This window comes from Nesoenas mayeri, assembly GCF_963082525.1.
Source record: "Nesoenas mayeri genome assembly, chromosome: 1".
In the NCBI taxonomy this organism is placed as follows: Eukaryota; Metazoa; Chordata; class Aves; order Columbiformes; family Columbidae; genus Nesoenas; species Nesoenas mayeri.
In genome coordinates, this window is record NC_137541.1 from 115942883 (window position 1) to 115961770 (window position 18888).

Genomic DNA, 18888 nt, shown 5'->3' on the forward strand with positions numbered 1-18888 from the left:
ATAATTTGTGTTTTAGGTGCCTCTTTCAAGCTATTTTGGGAAGCTCTGCATAGTATGAAATTTAATTTTCTGAAGACATCTGTGCTTAGCAGGCCAAATTCTGTTGGTTGCAGATAGCAGAATTATTGGAAGGGTGTTGATGGCTTCTGTCTTTTAAACCCAGATTGACAATGATCTTTGGCCCAGTGAATCGATTCATCTGTTTTTGTTACGTGTACAGTGAAATGTGGTTATTAGCTGCAAGGTCGTTATCAGCTGATGCTGGAACTGGTATTTCTTGCATTCCCTAATGTCCTCAAAAGGTGTGGTGATGCAGCAGAGTGCTGTAGGCATCTAGTATGGAGATGCTGTTTCCTAGGAAGAATGAGAGTTTCTGCCTGTAATCCACTCAGCTAATTCTGGGATCTGGTGTTGAAGGAAAGCAGAACAATTCTGAAATCACAGTTAAATTTCTTCAGGGAGGGCTATGGGGTCAGCTGAGTGGCAATACAAGGAGGAACACCTTTCTTTTTCTCCCCCAGCCTCTCCCTTCCCTCTCTTTTTTCTATCTCTTTACCATGGAAGAGCAATGCAAGTTTGTATTGTTTATGCAGCGAAGATCAGTGCTCCGATCTACAGAAGCTGAGTCAAATTGAGACTCTTATGGAGAGTGATTAGTTCTCAGTTCTAAAATTTGATTGTGTTCATGGGCTTTGAACCCAAGCTCTGTATTTTCTCTTGCAGTTTACTTTTATAATTCAAATATGTCTAGTATTGTTTGAGAGCAGCATTTTTGGTCAGATCTTGATAACCAACTTAAACTATCATCTAATTATTTATTTGAGGTATTTCTTTTTTTAAACTTTTCTGGTTTTTGTTAGACTATATGCTCTGCATAACTATGCTTTTTATGTTTGTACCAACATTTTTTTCAGCTAGATATTGTTAGAAAAAAAAAATGCAGGGTTGTGCAGGGTTGGTTTTTTTTAAAGTATTGAAAAAATTGTTATGTTTATTGGCTAGTGTTCTTTTGCTGTAGTTTTAAGAACATGAGCTTCATTTTGAAAATCGACCTAGTTTTACTTTATGTTTTAATATTAAATTTAGAAAAGAATATCAGATGGGTGTGGAAGAAGCTGTGGTTATGCGTTATAGTACAGTCGAGGGTCTCTGTCCTTACTATAGTTTGTGGGCAGGTATTTCTATTCCTCTCTTGCCGCAGGTATTCTCCCTGCAGCATACTGAGCTGCTCAGATTGCTTTGATATTTTTCATACATACTGTAACTTATTAATTAACTGCTTTCAATAACCGATAAGAACTGTTGATGTGTAAGAAGAAAAAAGAAAAAGTTTGTCAGAGGCTTAATATGTTTTCTCTTAAAGGTCTTTCAGGAAAATTTGGAACTTGAATCAAAGATGAGTTTCTTAAATGGATTTCTGAACTATTAGGTGCCAAGACTTCTTCACTTTTCTTATAACACTTGTATTTTAATTTCAGTCAAACTCAGCGAAGTCCACATGTGTTTTACCGACATGACTTAATCAATCAACTTCAGCACAATCATGCCCTAGTTACATTGGTTGCAGAAAATCTCTCTGCCTATATGGAAAGCATGAGGCAGTATGCTAAAGGTAAGTTTTAAAATTAAAATTGCCTCAAAGTGTATGAAAACTCCAGTTGAAGGTGGAGTTAAAACCAAATTCTCATAATGAAATAACTATTAAGTTTGTTTAATTTTCAAACATCTGTGGGATTGATAGCCTTCATGTCTAATTGGGCAAGAAAAGCTTAAAATGTTAACATTTTGTCTCATGATTGAAAATTTGTATTTTACAGCAGAATATGTGGAAGTGACAGCTCTTGTTTATCTGTGGATTGATAACCATCATTTTTTCCTATTTAGGCTGGGCTGATTATTTTTGAGGAAAGTCCTAATAATAATTTTGGATTTTGTCCCACTTGTAATTTTGAATTTTTGTAGACTCCTTTGAGAAGTTTTTTAATCTCTACTTGAAGCCAGTGTTTGGAATTTGTCAGGGAGAAGGACTTTAGACCACAGAGGTGCTGTTTCTTTTTAGCAATTCCATTTCTGTTTCATTCCTTTCTCACTGCGTTTGTTATCATCAGCACTTTGACAGCAGATCATGTTAGTATTTCTGTATTTCAGGCTAAACTCAACCCTTTGCTGGTGAGTTTACACTCTTATTCTGGACGAGCTTTTTAGCTACTGAGGTAGAAGTAGGGAAGTGAAGGAAAATGATGGACCAGGAAACTCCTTGTTACACTGGACCACAGTACTTTATTGAGTTATGCCAAAACACACCCCCACCTACCCACCCCATCTACTTCACTGACTGGAACTAGGGACAGTTCTACCCTGGCATCATAACATCCTACATTCAAAAAGGACACGGTATGTCATGCAGGAATTCAGTGTAGATTGTTCAGAGAGGACAGGATATTCACACATTGTAAAAGTGTATGTGTGTCTTCCAGTGCTTAGTTAGTTGCCTGGATGGCCTTAATTTTGGAATTAGTTTAATTTTTGGGTACTTTACAAAAGATATCCAAAATATATCCTTGAAAACTTGTTTGAATAGTGGCACTATATTAAGATGATAGCTTCAGCCAGGTACAGGTCAATGAGACATTTAAGCTAAATCTGCATACTGCAGCTATATTTCTCTATTCAGGAATACATGAGGGGAGTTACCCTAATTTAGTTTCCTTAACTAATGATAGCATTGCACTAATTAATGTTAAATAATACTAAATGCTTTGTTCTGTTCTCAAGCAATACTGTCTTAGGCTTAGCTGTCTTCAGAAAGGTGGAATAGAGCAAATATTATTTCATGTAACTTTTGCAAGCTATTGCATTGCTCTTTAATTTTGCTAAAATGCTGCAAAAATGTAATTTCATTTATAATAAACTTCACATCTTAACTATATGGATAGCTTAGAATCTATAATTCTCCCTTTCTCTTGGTCTTTGGCCAGCTATGAAATATGGGATCTGGCCTCAGGGTTAGGAAGGAGACATAATCAACAACTGTATTCCAATGCAGTGTTGTCTTTGTCCAAAAATAGCCTACACATACTATTAATGTATAAACTATTATTATTAATTCCAATTATTTTTGAAATCTGAAGTCAAAAGCTTAATTTTGACAATATTGTTTACCTATCAAACTGCTGATGACTTGGGCAGAAAAAAAAATTAGGCAGATGTCTTGTACCAAAACACACATCCCGTTGCCCTGTACCTTCCCAAATATAATGACTCGGTAAAACAGTAATATAAATCTTTTCAGAATGATAGGAGTTACAAGCATGCAAAGAGTTTAAATTGAATCTAATTACAAAGCAATTAAATTGTGCTTTCTTGAGACAAAGCTGCTGCAGAACTTATACTTGTTTGCATCAGAGTACAAAAACAGATGAACAGTAGCGTGGATTTTTTATTAGATGCTTTATTACGTGATTAAGGGCAGCCAAAAAATATCTCCTAATGTTCCAGATAGTGCACTAAAACTGTAATACACAGTTCGTGTGCAACTTCTCTTTCAGTTTCAGTTTTATATACTAAATAGAGCAAAACATAGAGCACCATGTAATTTGCCTTCCATGGAGGAGGATAAAAGATGCTGGGGAGATGTAGGGCAGGGAGTGCTATAAATGAAAGAAAGATTATTATGATTGCAAGGGCAGAAAGAACAAACTGGGAAGCTGTAGAATTAAACTGAGCTGGTGGAAGATGAATGAGACAGAGGGGGAAAATTCAAGGCAAATATCCAAACAGCATAGGTCAAACAAATGCCATAGGAAAAAAAAATCCAATTGCCCACAGATTTTTTTCGGCAGTTAATGCCACAATTACTGTGTGATTTGAGATATTTTTAAAATTAATTTTGAATTTGCCATATTTTTAATTTCCCTTGAAGGCTTCCATAGTTGTGTTTTGTGATGGAGAACAATGTTCCTATTCTCCTGTTATTCACTAACGCATATTGTTTTCTATTATACTCCCTTTTATATGTTTGCCATTTTAAGGCTAAAGAAAAGCCTTATCTATGTTTCAGAAGTTTTTCCATGATCTGTGACTCTCTTGTAGTGAACTCACCCTTACCTGCACCTCTGCAGAGTCCTCCATGAGATGAGACAACTGCTATTGCATTTTGTAGTCCTGAAGGAGGTCACAGTTTCATCTCCTTGACTATTTATCGAAGACCTTTTGAAAATCTGAGGAGATTGCTAGCGAGTTCTCTTTCTGTTTTTCTGAAGTGATAAAAAAATCCAAAGTGTTAATGAAATGTAATTATTCATACAAATTGTGCCGTATGATCTTCTATATGTGTTTATCGCTGATTATACTTAAATTTTCAGCCGGTCCTTTTTTGATGTATAGTTTCTCTGTTCATTCTTCTGCTCCTGCATGTAGAAAGAATTTTTAAGGAGGTCACGCTTGGAGTTGCAAGATCCACAGCATGGAAGATAAATGAGGCAAATGTAGAAAGAAAGTGAGAGGGGGAGGGTATTAAGGGAGACTGAGTTGTTTTGTAGTCCAGAGTTTTTCATACATACTGCTTTTGGGCAACTGACTGGCCTTTAATACCTGAATTATTTTTTCACTGCCACTATTGATAATCATGTCTGTGAATTAATCTGTAATCAGGAAAAAAAAAAAGACCAGATTGTCCCCAGAGTTAAAACAAACACCACCACTACAACTGCACCCCCCAAAAAAGAAAATCAAGCAAAAAAAACCCACACAAAACCACCAACACTTAGAAGTTATTAGTTTTAATTTCTTTGCAATGTGCTTATCTATTGTAATAGTTTCTTCTGCTAAACCCACATCATATTTTTCAGGTTTCCTACTTCTAATACTTAAATTTTCATTCTGCTACTTTTATATTCTTTCTTCAGAATTTTTTCACAGTTCTTGTTTTCGTAACTGCCCATTTATGCTCACTACATTAGGACTATAATTCAAATTTTCAAAGGATTTCTGGTGAACATCTCCAGTTTTGTAGACATCAGTTAACTACTAGTCTTCTGTTTTCCCTTTTACTGGATTTTTAAGCTAACATACTTTTTGCATTTGTATTTAGATTGCACTATTTATGAGAATTATTTTTCCCCTGATTTTGAAGTACCAGTGATGCAGTTCAGCTGTTAGACTCATTTGTGGGGGTTTTTTTGCTCCTTGATATAATAGGAGATACCGATTTTTCACTTCTGAAGATAGATTTTACTGTTATTCTGGATGTTGTCATGATACAGTCTCCTACAGCTGGGTCATCTTGGTTAAATGCGATCTGTATACTTTAGAAAATAAGAAATGTAGCATTAATTAGTTTATAATGGAGCTGTCATAACGAAGATGTGTCGTGGTAAAATATTACTAGTACAGATCATGGCAGTGCAAGTACAGATATAGATTATTTCTCTTTAATTTAAAAAACCAAAACAAACCCCAACCAAAAAAAAAAAAACTACACACACACAAAAACCAAAACCCCCAAACACACTGGATAATCTGAATTATATGCTTGGTATACTTTTATTGTACCTACTTTCTGACTTCAAACTGACTACTCGAAATAAGGAGAAATTGATATGAACAAATAGAATGTAGGTTCTTAACTGTTCTGTAATACTTCCATTGTACTGAACAATGAGCATATATAAGTGTTGATTTGATTATAGATCTCAGTAATCTTTGCCTTTACCCGTATTAATCTATAGTGAAATATTAACTGGTAGCAGGCAGCTGAGAATTATTTTCATATACCTTACTGAAAATTTATTGGGTTTTGAGTGGTTTTAGTTGTATTCAGACTAATAAGTCTTGAAACACGTCCTGTCTTGTAGGGTCAGCATGTCTTTTCTGAATGTATTGTCTAATAAAACATTTTATATTTGCAGAGCATGGTGAATATGATCCTCAAACTGTAAGACCAGGAAGCAGATACAGTCATGTGCAGGAAGTACAGGAGCGACTTAACTTCTTACGGTTAGTTTAAACATAATCATTTGTTTAACTTCTGTAAGAATACTTTAAAGAAACAAATAAACAAAAAAGTCCACAAACAAACAAAACCCCACAACCAACCAACTAAACAAACAGGAAAACCAAAGCCCGCCCTGGTATCTCTATCTTTTACCTAGCTTCAAGTTGCTGTGCTAACTTCTTTCAAAACTCCAATGCAAAAATACACCAAATGGTTTGGTTTGTGTGTGATTTGTTGGTTTGGTTGTTTTTTTTCTTCACAGAGGGCTTCTCTGCAAATGTTGCAATATTCAAATAAATTTTATTAGGATGTTTGCAATCCAAGGCTCTGATTCTGCACTGAGATTTGTGTTGACTATTTCTGTCTATGTACAAAGCTCTACTGACTTGAATACAATGTGTATACAGTTACATACATGTCAGGAGAACTTAGCTGAAAATTGAAAGTATTCCATGTAGGGATATGTCCATGTGTCCTTAGTTCTTGTACCACACCAAATTTAAATCTGTGATCATAAAGTGACATGTACTTGTGTCAGACATTATTAGATTTTCAGCAATCTCTTAGAAAGAGGTTAGAATAATAATTAAAAAAAATCACTTGGATGACTTCTAACCAGCTGCTGTTCGATTAGAATAAGAAAACAAAGGATCTCTGCTCATCACAGAGCTGCAATATGTTGATGCTTTTTAAGCTGTGTCTCTCTTAGCTTCTTCTTACTTGATTTTAACCTCTTTTTTTAAAGACAAGTGAAAATAGATGAACTGTCAAACCATCAAGTTCTGAAGTATTTTTTTACTTGTTTTCTAAGGGAGATGTTTTACTTTTGAAATTTTACCAAGAATTTTTGTGAATTAAACTGAAGCGCTAATGGTTTAATGAAATTATACAATAGCATATGGATAGCAAACTTAATTTATCACTCTTGTATGTTAAAAATTGTAAATTGGTTACATTTAAGTTCACTAGTTGTTAATGTAAAGGAATTTATGAAGTGCTGTGGCTGTCAAATGTAGAATATGTAGGTAGCAATTTCTGAAAAGCAGCGCCATAATTTAGTCCCTGATTTCTTTTACATAGAAAAGATTTTGAATGATGTAAACGATTCTGAAGAACTTTATCTTCTTCCTGAAACTTTCTTAGTATTAGCTCTCAGAGTTGAAGTTCTTAATAATTCCTTAATAATAATTTAACACCAATGAAAAACGTACTTAAAGGAAAAATTTCCAGTTCATTGACTTCTGCTTCTGGCTCTGTTCCATAGAATTCAAACCATATTTTGTGATTTTGCTGAAGTGAGTGCTAAAACATAGTTAGTGATTGCAGTGGTAATTTAATCTCTTATGTTGTGACCTGATTTTTAAATAAATGGTTTACATTAGGGAATGTGCATTTGTATATAATATGTAAAAAATGTTTGGTATTTTCGCGTAACACTTTTTTTTTTTTTCTGAATTTTATTCCTTTTTTGTTTGGACTTAGAAGTTCTCGATCCATTCAAACTTACTGAGAAATTGTAGCCTAATTATGAATGGACTGATGATGCAAATTAAGTTTTTCGGGGTCATACTTCTGACATGTACATGTATAATATCCATATTCACCTTTTTGCTGAATTGTAACTCTAGATGTCTGTTAGACAGTGCTGTTAATTGTCTGTTTGTTGTTGCTCAAGGTTTTTGTTGAAGGATGGTCAGCTGTGGCTCTGCGCCCCCCAGGCAAAGCAAATATGGAAGTGTTTAGCTGAAAATGCAGTTTATCTTTGTGATCGCGAAGCCTGTTTTAAATGGTATTCCAAACTAATGGGGGATGAACCCGACTTAGACCCTGACATTAATAAGGACTTCTTTGAAAATAATGTGCTTCAGCTGGATCCTTCCCTATTAACAGAAAATGGGATGAAATGTTTTGAACGTTTCTTCAAAGCTGTGAACTGTCGAGAAGGAAAACTAGTAGCAAAGAGACGAGCTTATATGATGGATGATCTGGAATTAATAGGATTAGACTACCTTTGGAGGGTAAGTTAATTGGAGGAAACATCTGAAAGGTTAACTGCTAAGTCTTAGTCTCTTTTTACATTTTTAGGGTTGTGTACTTTATTAGTTGTAGACTGAAATTACAAAAAACTACCTTTTCCAACTAAACCTATGGGCATTGACTCCACTGTCTTCCCAGTGAGTATGTAAGTTGGTAACTTTGTAGGCTGATGTTTAATGGAAGGTTATTTGAACCATCAAGTCTATTTGTGTATGCACATGACATTAAACATTTCCCTATACTGTTTAAGAATGATCTAGCCAGGTAAATTATCTGTAAGCTTCTTTCTCTCTCACACACACTTTGGAATTGATATTTTGTGCACTTTATAAGCTAGTTCATGTCATTCATTCTAATATGGTAAACTGGAGTGATTCAAGATTAGACCAAGTGATCAGTGGTCTGAATTTCTTTTTAATATCCACAACTTTTTGCCTAAACATAGTTATAGCTTTTCAATAGGAAGATGGTAGCTTTCTGAAGCTTGCCAAATCTATTGGTGAAAAACATCAGTATCTAATTTGATAACTGGATTTTTTCCGAGTATTTCTAGTATTTCTTGTTTTCAAGAGCTGTGTTAGAACCCGCAGTAGCACATTGTGATATGATTATCATGGCTGTGTTTTGCAAAACGTGCTGCACCAGTCTTTGGTAATTTTGGTTGTGGTTTGTTGAAGGGTTAGGTATTTTAATCGTGGTGATAATAGTTAAAACCAAAGTAGATCACAATTTTTAGACAAAGAAGTTTTCACACGGTGTTTGCGTACAAAGTGCCTACATAATGCTAGCATGTTTTAGTTGTGGTAATCAACTTATGTGGATCTGCCCAGCCGTTTGGCAGCATGACGGAATTCACGAAGCCTCAGCCCAGTATCCTGCAGGGGTTATATGGAGGGGCTTCTTTCAGACCTGGTGGCTGGTAATTACAATTTAGATTATCAGGTTAGAAACAGAACTCATTTGCCTGTCCCCCTTCTACCCACTTACAGCCATTTAAAATTATGCTTTTGAATTCTGGTAATGTAGATTATTTAAGCAGCTGAAAAAATACTTGCCTTATTCTCTGAAACTAGTGAAAATGGAAATGTAATGTGAAGATGAATATATAAACACTGCTTTTATTCTTTTCATAAAGCATTAGGGTTTTTTGCTAACTCTGAACTCTTTTGAACTAGTTAATTCTTAATCTTGACTCATATAATTTCAGTCTAAGGTGCATTGATTATGTTTTGTAACTAAGCATTTTAGTCACTTTTACCTCATAAAATAATTAGACACACTGTTGTGTCAAGATACTTAAGTAGTTGCTTTGGTTTTAAATTTTATACCAGAAAGTTTTAAGAAGTTCTAATGCCTTTTTTTTTTTTGTTATGCTAGGTTGTGATTCAGGGAAATGATGACATCGCGAACAGAGCAATAGATCTCCTTAAAGAGATCTATACTAATCTTGGCCCGAGGTTACAAGTTAATCAGGTAAAAAACAAAACAAAACCCAACAACACAAAACAAGCAACAAGAAGCCTGGACTATAACATGATAGAAAAGCAGTGATAAAATTCAATTTGGTGGTAATTTTGTATCTGAAAGCTTTGAAAACAGGGAATGGTTTTCCTGTTTTGGAGAGTATACTCTTGAGTCCAGCCATTAGCTTCTGGTCAGATGCAGAGTTAAAGAGTTCTTTCTGATATTTGCGAACTGAACCCTGATAAATTTTTCATATTAAATTGATCTGTTGTATTTGCTCTTTCTACTCAGAAAACAGCTCATATCTTATACTTAGGTAAGGCTTTTGTTGAACCTCCAGTTTTGGTACTTCTTGTACTAGTATGTTCACTGGATGGGTCTGTTGAGGGTTGTCACAAGCTAATCTAGTCTTTATTGAGGTCATGTCCCTTAGAAAGGGTCACAGAGTTTCCATATAATGGCCAAACTGAGCTCTAGCAGATCAGATATTTTCTCCCTGCATTGATAGTTGCTGGGAGCTGCATTTCAGCAAACTGACAACAAGTTTCTGAAAGGACAGAGGAAGTGAACTGTTGGGATTTCAAAATTTAAGGGGTAGGGGGATATTGTCCTCCAGACAATCTCCAATTGGTAGCTTGCCAGTTATATTTCTTAAAGCTTTTCATACTTGTCCTCAAAACACTTTCATAGTCTTCAGAGCTGCAAGTTGCTAAATACAGCACAGCTGCTCTGAGTTGTACATTTACAGCCATTCGAGTTATATCTTACTGCAGTGGCAGATGGGCTGTATGCTTCTTTCATGCTATAGGTCTGGGCTTGCTAAGCATACATGTATCTGTCCATCTGTACGTGGTTGGGTCCAACACTTTCTGGAAGTGTTGGATTTACTTAACACGCACACAAGTATTTTGTTTCAGTGTGCTGATAACTCCTCTGCTCCTCAGCTGCCTGTAAGAAATGTTAGATATGAGGCAGAAGGAAAAGATTTGCTGTACCTGCCACTATCCTGAATCTAGATCAAACCCCATTTCTGAGTTTATACAGCAAAAGTGTGTATCTGAAACTGAGTGATTTGAAGGGAGTGTGGAAGGGTGGAGATAGTTGTTCTGGCAGTCTGTAAATGTTCACTCTTGGTGTAGAGTAAGTTGACCTGTCATAGATTGTCAGCTTGAGATTCTTTAACGTAGTCTAAGGAAGTGAATAAGAGAAAGTTCAATTTAGTGTTCTCTGTGCAAACTTTCACTTATTCTTTTAAAGTGCAAGTTTACACTGTACAGTTGCAGCTACTGATGACACAGAAGATTTTTACAGCACACACTAAATTAAAGCTATTTATCAGTAAGAGTTTATTTTAAAGTGGAATAAAACAGCTTTATAGAGTAACTTACTTGGTTTTGTTTTGGGTTTGTGGGGTTTTTTTTTTATTTATACCATTGCATTATCCTACTGAAGATATAGTTTTTAATATTCCTTGTAATTGAACCAATTTTTAAATGTAATTAGGTAGTGATTCATGAAGACTTCATTCAGTCCTGTTTTGATCGTCTGAAAGCTTCCTATGATACACTATGTGTGTTGGATGGAGATAAAGACAGTATCAATTGTGCAAGACAAGAAGCAATACGAATGGTGAGAGTGTTGACTGTTTTAAGAGAGTATATAAATGAATGTGACAGTGATTACCACGAAGAGAGAACTATTCTACCTATGTCAAGGTATGTGTGAAGATGCACTACTGTCATTTTTATTTCTATTAACTAAAATATTACTAACGTCTTTATGATTTTTACATTCTAAAGCGTTTCTAATCAATGCATTTATAGAATATCAAAATTCCATTTTCTTTGCTAATACATGAAACTCTGATATGTAATTAAAAAAAAAAGTAAATTGAAATATCAGACAAATACAGGCATGTATGAAGAGGACAGCAGACCTGACAATAAACTTGTTTCTGATGTTTTGTTCTATAATACAATGTACCTGTTGTTTTGGACGTATTTATTTTTTTCTGAAAATTATTTAAAAGCAATACCATTCTTTAAGTTAGCATGGGAAAAGCTGCTTTGTTTTTCTTAGTCGTGTCACACAAAAAACCATGTTAGTTTATATTTTCATTTTCCAGAGATGCTAATCTTAATTTGCAAGCTTAAATATAGGATTATCTCTAAGTGAAATATTCTGTGTAAATTCCTCATAAAAAGGGGAAGAAGAGAACAGCACTTTGAAAGTGTATTTTCTGTATGCCTTCAGTCTTCTTGTCCTTGAGTAGATACTTAGCTTAAATCGTAGCTGCTCCTTTGGTAACTAACTTTGATATAAAGAAAAAGGAGACATTTAAATCCCATATTGTGTAGATGTTTTCACACACAAAATACCCCAACGACAACAACACCTTTATTTCTTGGGAGAGGAAAGTAGAACAGAAAACTGTTCAGATGTTCCAGTATTAGTAGCTGCTTTCTGTGGGAAGAAGGTCTCAGAAATATGTAAGGAATACACTGAGATTTCTGTAGAATTATGATGCAGCTAGATATTTTTTTTAGACGTGGTGGGGGTTTGTTGTCCTCTTATTTTAAATGCCATTTTGTCAAGAAAATCGAAGAGATGGCTGTTTCTTCATGGTCTGTCAGTAATTTGCAGTACTCTTAGAGCATTTTAATTGTATATGTTGGTTGATGAGTGCTAACTTCTCTTGTCAATTGTGGGTGCATCCTTTTTGATATGGGCTGCTTATTTGATTAGGCTTTTTCCCAGGTCTTGTTGGCAATGAACTTTTGTGGAGAATTTTGCCTTCTTTTGTTGCATGGGATTAGTTTGTTGGGCTTATCTGGCCACATCTTTCCTAATGAGTTCCTTGCCATAGTGCAAAGTATGACCAGTGCTATTGTGAAAATGTTTTTTCTTCTTTTAATTTTTTTTAAAGCATTCTGATTTTTAAAATTGGAATTCTACTATAAAACTTTTAACAGCTTATGACAGAGGCATTAAGACTTGGTGACATGATGTTTTTTTCTGGTTTTGGTGTATTTAAAACTGAGTTGTTTTGCTAAAAGAGCAAAGCATAGTTGCCAGTCTGAACTTTATTTGCACATTATGATCAGGAAATTACAAGCAAGAGAAAATACCTCAAGCTTCGTAAGAGACTTCTTAAAATTCTGTCAGTGTTCCTAACCTGACAGTAAAGCTGACCGTATGTTTAATGCAGTTGTGCTGAGTGCGGCTTCTTGAAAGTTTCTGTGTATGTTATGTGTGCGTAATTGCCTGGGCTTTCACAAAATAAACTCATGCTGGAGTGTATCACTGTATGTAAAGATTTGATGTTGAAGTATCTGCAACACAAAATGCAGCAAGAAAAATAATTTATTTCATGAGGGCAAAAATAACTTTATCTCATTTATTTTCAGAGCTTTCCGTGGTAAACATATCACACTAGTAGTTCGTTTTCCAAACCAAGGCCGGCAGGTAGAAGATTTGGACATTTGGTCTCATACAAATGACACAATTGGCCAAGTGCGGCGTTGTATTCTGAATCGCATTAAAGCCAATAGTGCACACACGAAAGTAGAACTGTTCATCGGTGGTGAGCTGGTGGACCCTGCAGATGATAGAAAATTAATTGGGCAGTTGAATCTCAAAGATAAAACGGTAAGTGTTGCGGTTATTTATGTCAATTGAGGTGTCACTTCCCTTTTATAAATACTTGAAAAATACCATGCATGGAATCACTTATTCTTTTGAAATACTTCCATTCCTCCTGCTTGTATTATGCCATTAACGTTATATCAGATGCTTATTTAATAAAGAATCTTCATTTTTGCGTAATATTAAAACTGTGACTCTGTTTTTCAGCTAATTACGGCTAAGCTTACACAGATAAATTCTAATATGCCCTCAAGTCCAGATAGTTCTTCTGACTCTTCAACTGGTTCTCCGGGCAACCATGGCAATCACTACAGCGATGGTCCAAATCCAGAAGTTGAAAGCTGTTTGCCTGGAGTGGTAAGCATATGCTGAAATGAGCAGTTTAAAAGCATATTTTCCCTATATTTTGTCTTTAATTAATGACTTTAATGTTTTTTTATTTGCTTATTTTAAGATCATGTCACTGCATCCTCGATACATCTCTTTTCTTTGGCAAGTTGCAGACTTGGGCAGTAGCCTAAATATGCCACCTCTTAGAGATGGAGCACGTGTTCTTATGAAGCTCATGCCACCAGGTTAAACTTAATTTTATTCTGTTTTATCTTATAATATCCAGTATAATAATTTCTCACGTGTTATATTAAAATAAGGAAGTATTTTCTACTTTCTGGTAATTTATTGATACCGTAATTTGTGACATCCTAATTAGGATTGTAAATGTATTTTTTAAATAGTTAATTCTTGTCTGTCAAATGAAGTTGTGTAGTTTGCGGTTGGTACTGGGGTTCAGTGCCTCAGTGCATTGAAAATGCGAAAAAGTATATTTTGAAGTGATCTTGTAGCTCTGCTTTAACAGGATCACTTTTGTACTGACAGAAATAATAATTGCAGAATGCTTCATAGTCTGATCTTGTCTGTCAGATTTTTTGCAATTTTTCTGAAACACTTAACGTTTTTCAGATTTATAATGGTAAATATTACTGTCTTGTTCTGGAGTAGTTTTGTTACAAAATGTTCATAAGTTCTGTTTTTATTGCAGATAACACTACAGTTGAGAAACTAAGAGCTATTTGTTTAGATCATGCAAAGCTTGGGGAAAGCAGCCTTAGTCCATCCCTGGATTCTCTATTCTTTGGTCCTTCTGCCTCACAAGTGCTGTATTTAACAGAGGTTTGTGATGCTTTGCCTGTTTTTTAAAATTCTTCAGCTCTCTCTTTGGCAATCCTTTCTGTAATAGTATGGAAGTCTAAGATGAAATTCTGGTTTGAAATTTAACAACTGAAAATACTTAGCAATTTACTAGCATAAACTGGTATATGGCCAATTCTGTCAAAGCATTGCTTAAGTAGTATTCCAAAATAGACTCATGTTCATTCATCTATATTTAAGCTAGAGCATTTATGTTAGTTAATGCTGTATTTTGTTCTACAGGTAGTTTATGCCTTGTTAATGCCTGCCAGTGCACCTCTGGGAGAAGATGCCAGTGACTTCCAGTACAACTTCTTAAAAAGTGGTGGTTTGCCTCTTGTATTGAGCATGCTGACTAGAAATAACTTCCTGCCAAATGCAGATATGGAAACTCGAAGGGGTGCCTACCTTAATGCTCTAAAAATAGCCAAATTATTACTAACAGCAATTGGATATGGCCATGTTCGAGCTGTGGCAGAAGCTTGTCAGCCAGTTGTGGAAGGCACAAGTACAATTTCACCGGTAATGTAAATATTCCTTGCTACAGATACCAATGTATTCTGATTTTGCTCTAGTCTGCAGCAATATTTATATGCTTTCTGTTGACATTCTCTTTCACTGAGTTGCATGTTAAGAACTCATGGTACTTTCAGATAAGGTTGTCTGATGATTCTAAAAAAAGAGCTCAACTAACTAAACAAATCCTGTTTCTTCCTGGCGATAGAAAAGTTATGTGTGAGATTCACTTGCTCTATATATGATTTTCAATGGTTTGCATGACTGTCAGTACAGGTGACTTTCCATTTTCAAGTATGTCTATCCCGTAAGTGTGAATTCTAATTCTTTTGAGCTGTTGAGTCTGCTGAAGGGTGCGCTTCTGAATTTCTTGTATCTCCTGTTTATGATTAGAGCACAAAACAACAGAACTGATGCTGAGTTATGCCAGCCCTTTTTCTCAGAAAAACAAGTCCTTGGCTTGCTAAATTCCTAATTCCGTCCATTGCTTGTAGAAAATTCTTGCAGGGTACAGCTAGGTATGTTGCAGAGTTTAGTGCTGATAGTTGAAAGGTGTCCTACCCTAAGTTTTCTCAGTTGGAAAAGTGTAACACAGGTGTTCTGAACTGTGATCTCACATGTCTATAATATTATATCTTATGCATGTGGGTCTGTTGCAAACAGATTGCTGACCACTTAGGAGGTGTAACACTTGTCCATGACTGCTGACATTCACTGTTTACTGTTGCAAACATCTAACTTTATTGTTAAATGATTTGTTGGCAAAAACTTCATGCTGTCATCATCGTCCTGTTTGAAGGACTTTGGTCTTGGTACTTTTTACCGCTTCAGCACCAATAAGCTTATACCTTGGGATGGAGGTGAGATTTGTAAATATCTTATCATTTATCTTATTTAAAGGATAAGTACTATAGCATAAACTTCTGGCTTGGCTTTCTATCAGTCCTTAAGAGAATGAGATAACCAAGATTGAGTCTGCAGTCTTCTAGTTACTGGTGTCCTGCTGTCACTAGGGCCTTTTAAGTTTTTATTTTCTTCCTTGCTTTCACAGAAAGTTGAAGCAATAATGTTGTTAAACGTAATATTCTGGTACATAGATCCTGATTTGCCCCATGCATATTGTGTTTGATCACTCACAGCTCATTTCCAATAGCTAATTGACTGTGTAAGCTCTATTAGTCTTAAGTGGGAGTTCTGTAGTTTTGCTCCCCAAATTAAGTGTTTTAGTGAAGCTGACAAAGCAAAAGGGATATGACCAGCACTAGGTGTTACAGAACAACTTCACAGTGTCTTTTTAGCAGCATTTGAGACAGGTTTTTTGGATGAAATGGTACTAGAAAATGAAGAAACTCTGTTGTATAAGAAGTTTTAACTTGTAACCACAGCACACAGTCTTTTCAAGCAAGTTTGTCTATGAGAAGGAAACAGCCATTTCAGATCTGAACTGTCAAAACTACAGAGCTCTGTCAGCCCAAGGAGAAGAAATGCTGTGTTCAAACCAACACAAAAAAGATAAAAACTTACCTTGCTACTGTTCCTGTTGTAAAAGCATGATAAAGAACAGGAGGGATAATTCGGAACAGAATTCTTCAGTAGTGGTCTAACTCAGATGTTTCAAATGTACTCAACTATAATGGACACTGCAGCCGTGTTCTCTCTGGACACTATTAGCTAGTCCAGAGGGAGACCCATTGTTTTAGCAAAGCCTTTCTTTCCTACATCAACAGAAATGGAAGGAGGCATTGTAATTGTCAGTGTTCTGTTAACTTGAAATAATCTGATCGATAAACAATCCCCCAAACATAAGTAGCTTTCAGCAAGTGCCTCTTCTGTTTACTACTTGTACTCTGTGCTTGTACACTGTAGCATACAGAGTCTTCAGATGTGATGGTATCTATTTGAAAATGAGGGGCTTATTTTTCTTGGTGTTTGCAGTTTCTGTAAGTAGTTTTCCTTCCGAGATCTTATCTACTTCTATCAAACCTTTCCAAGTGACTTTAGATTTTCATATCTTCTTGCTTGCTTTTTTTCCATGTACAAGTAAGTACAAGAAATACTTTCTTCCAGATAAACCAGGCTACGCATGACCAGGCAGTGGTGCTACAAAATGCCCTACAAAACATTCCTAATCCAACTTCAGAATGCATGCTGAGAAATGTAGCGATACGTCTTGCACAGCAAATATCTGATGAGGTTAGTGAATTCCTTTCTGTACCACATTTTATTTTTTTCTGTAGTATTTTTTTTAAAATTGCTAAATTTATTGCTTTTTAAGACATGGATTTTCCTTCTAAAATGTCATGAAACATTTTAGGTAATGTTCATATGGTTCGTAAAACTAATTAAAATATTTAATAGTTGTTTCCATATGAAATGATGAAATTCAGTGTCTAATAGCATGAAGAGGCTTGAGTGAACTAGGCAGGTTCCGTACAAGCTCTTTAATGGCTAATGAATATTGTTACATTTAGGTCAGAACTTCAGAAAATTGATGTATTAGACTTAAAGAAGCTAATGGATATTTTGAAAACATTTTTGTGGTACATTCTTCTGGTTTTGGTCTTATATGTTTTGGTTTCTGAGTAACATTCTCTTCCTGAAGAGGAACACAGAAAAGGGGAGGAAGCTTTTAAATTTTCAGCGTGATTTTCAAATGCTGAAAGATAAGTCTCACATCATTGCCAGTGTATCTTTATATATTGAAAATGCATTAATGAAACAAGTGAAAAATTGGATTGGGGAGCTCTGTAAAGTTAAACAATGTGCTTTAGAAATATAATAGTCTTATCTGTGTGGTACTCTGTGGTATGACCCAACCTCATTTGGATTTGGAATTATGAGTCATGTCAGCAAATACATTAGTTAAATCCGCTGAATTCAGCAGAAGGCAATATTGGAGCTACTTCAACTGCCTGTTTCAGGGTGAATCAGGATTCCTCAGTTTCCAGTATGGAAGCAGTGAATGTTGTTTTTCTGGACTCCATAGACTATAATCTCTGCAAAGCTATCTCCAAACATTTCTGAACAATCTAAATAAAACTAGTCTTGTATTATCATCTTAATGTTGAAAAGTATGCTATTTCTTCCAAACGGCGAGCAGTGTCTAAAGAGAGCACGATGTCCTAGACTGCAAGAATGAACCATGTGCCTTCCATTAGTGGTGGTACTGCATCTATCGGTGATTTTATGCCTAAAATCAGCTAGTTGAACTCTGATTTATTTAAATCTGTTCTGCAGAAGAGATGTCTTTTGAGGTGAGGTATGAAGAAGGGTTTTTAGTTGTGGTGTTGTCCTTTTTGGGGGACTTCTAAAAAATAATTTATTTTTTTTTTCTTTGACCAGGCACATCAAAGCAAACAAAGTCTGAATTTTTTTGACAGTATTGCTCTTAAAGTATTGTGTGTAATTTTATGAATTTATGAAAACTGCTGTAGATAAAAATTTAATTCATATGTATTTTATTTTACCTTTAGATTTGTTTTTTCTCTTAATGTTTTGATTTCAAAGCCTCTTTTCAATAGACCTCACAACTAAAAAAAAATCTGACATGGTTTCCCTAGGCTAGACATAAGACTGCAGCACAGAAAGAAGTCTTTCACCTTTTAAAAAAAAAAATTAACACTTCAAGAGTTTAAAACTACAATGAGATTTAAAAAAAAAAATACATTTCTGCGTGACAATTTTTCCTTGTAGTGCTGTTCCCATACAGTTGCTTTGTTGTTGACAAAGGTGAAATACCTATTATTTGTCCTGTAACTAGTGTTCATTTCCATATCAGCAGCAAGTTTCCTGATGCAACTAGCTTGTTAGTTAAGCCTCTTAGAGTCTTGGTTTCTTATTAAGCCTACGCGTTAGAAGAATGAACTGTGAAAGTTTGGAGAACTGTCTATCATCTGCTTTTAAAGTTTGCCTGTTATTTGGACAGTTCTACTTCAAATATAGGCTGCAAATGTTTAGGTTTTTTTTAAAGACGATGCAAACTATTAAGTAGTGGCAGTTGTATATTTTTCTAATGTGTGTATCAGCAGAAACTATTGGATGTT

General features: G+C 35.2%; 1 protein-coding gene across 5 annotated transcripts in view; it reads left to right on the forward strand.

The window, feature by feature from the left end:
* USP9X (ubiquitin specific peptidase 9 X-linked) overlaps positions 1-18888 on the forward strand; it is a 103747-nt gene that overhangs the window by 48600 nt on the left and 36259 nt on the right. For all 5 annotated transcript variants that reach the window (XM_080341170.1, XM_080341169.1, XM_080341171.1 and 2 more), the window contains 11 exons: positions 1479-1612; positions 5910-5997; positions 7671-8013; positions 9410-9505; positions 11000-11211; positions 12904-13144; positions 13349-13498; positions 13596-13716; positions 14181-14311; positions 14573-14851; positions 16913-17038. In XM_080341170.1, coding sequence (XP_080197296.1) covers positions 1479-1612; positions 5910-5997; positions 7671-8013; positions 9410-9505; positions 11000-11211; positions 12904-13144; positions 13349-13498; positions 13596-13716; positions 14181-14311; positions 14573-14851; positions 16913-17038 — 1921 coding nt within the window. The remainder of the gene's footprint in view (positions 1-1478; positions 1613-5909; positions 5998-7670; positions 8014-9409; positions 9506-10999; positions 11212-12903; positions 13145-13348; positions 13499-13595; positions 13717-14180; positions 14312-14572; positions 14852-16912; positions 17039-18888) is intronic.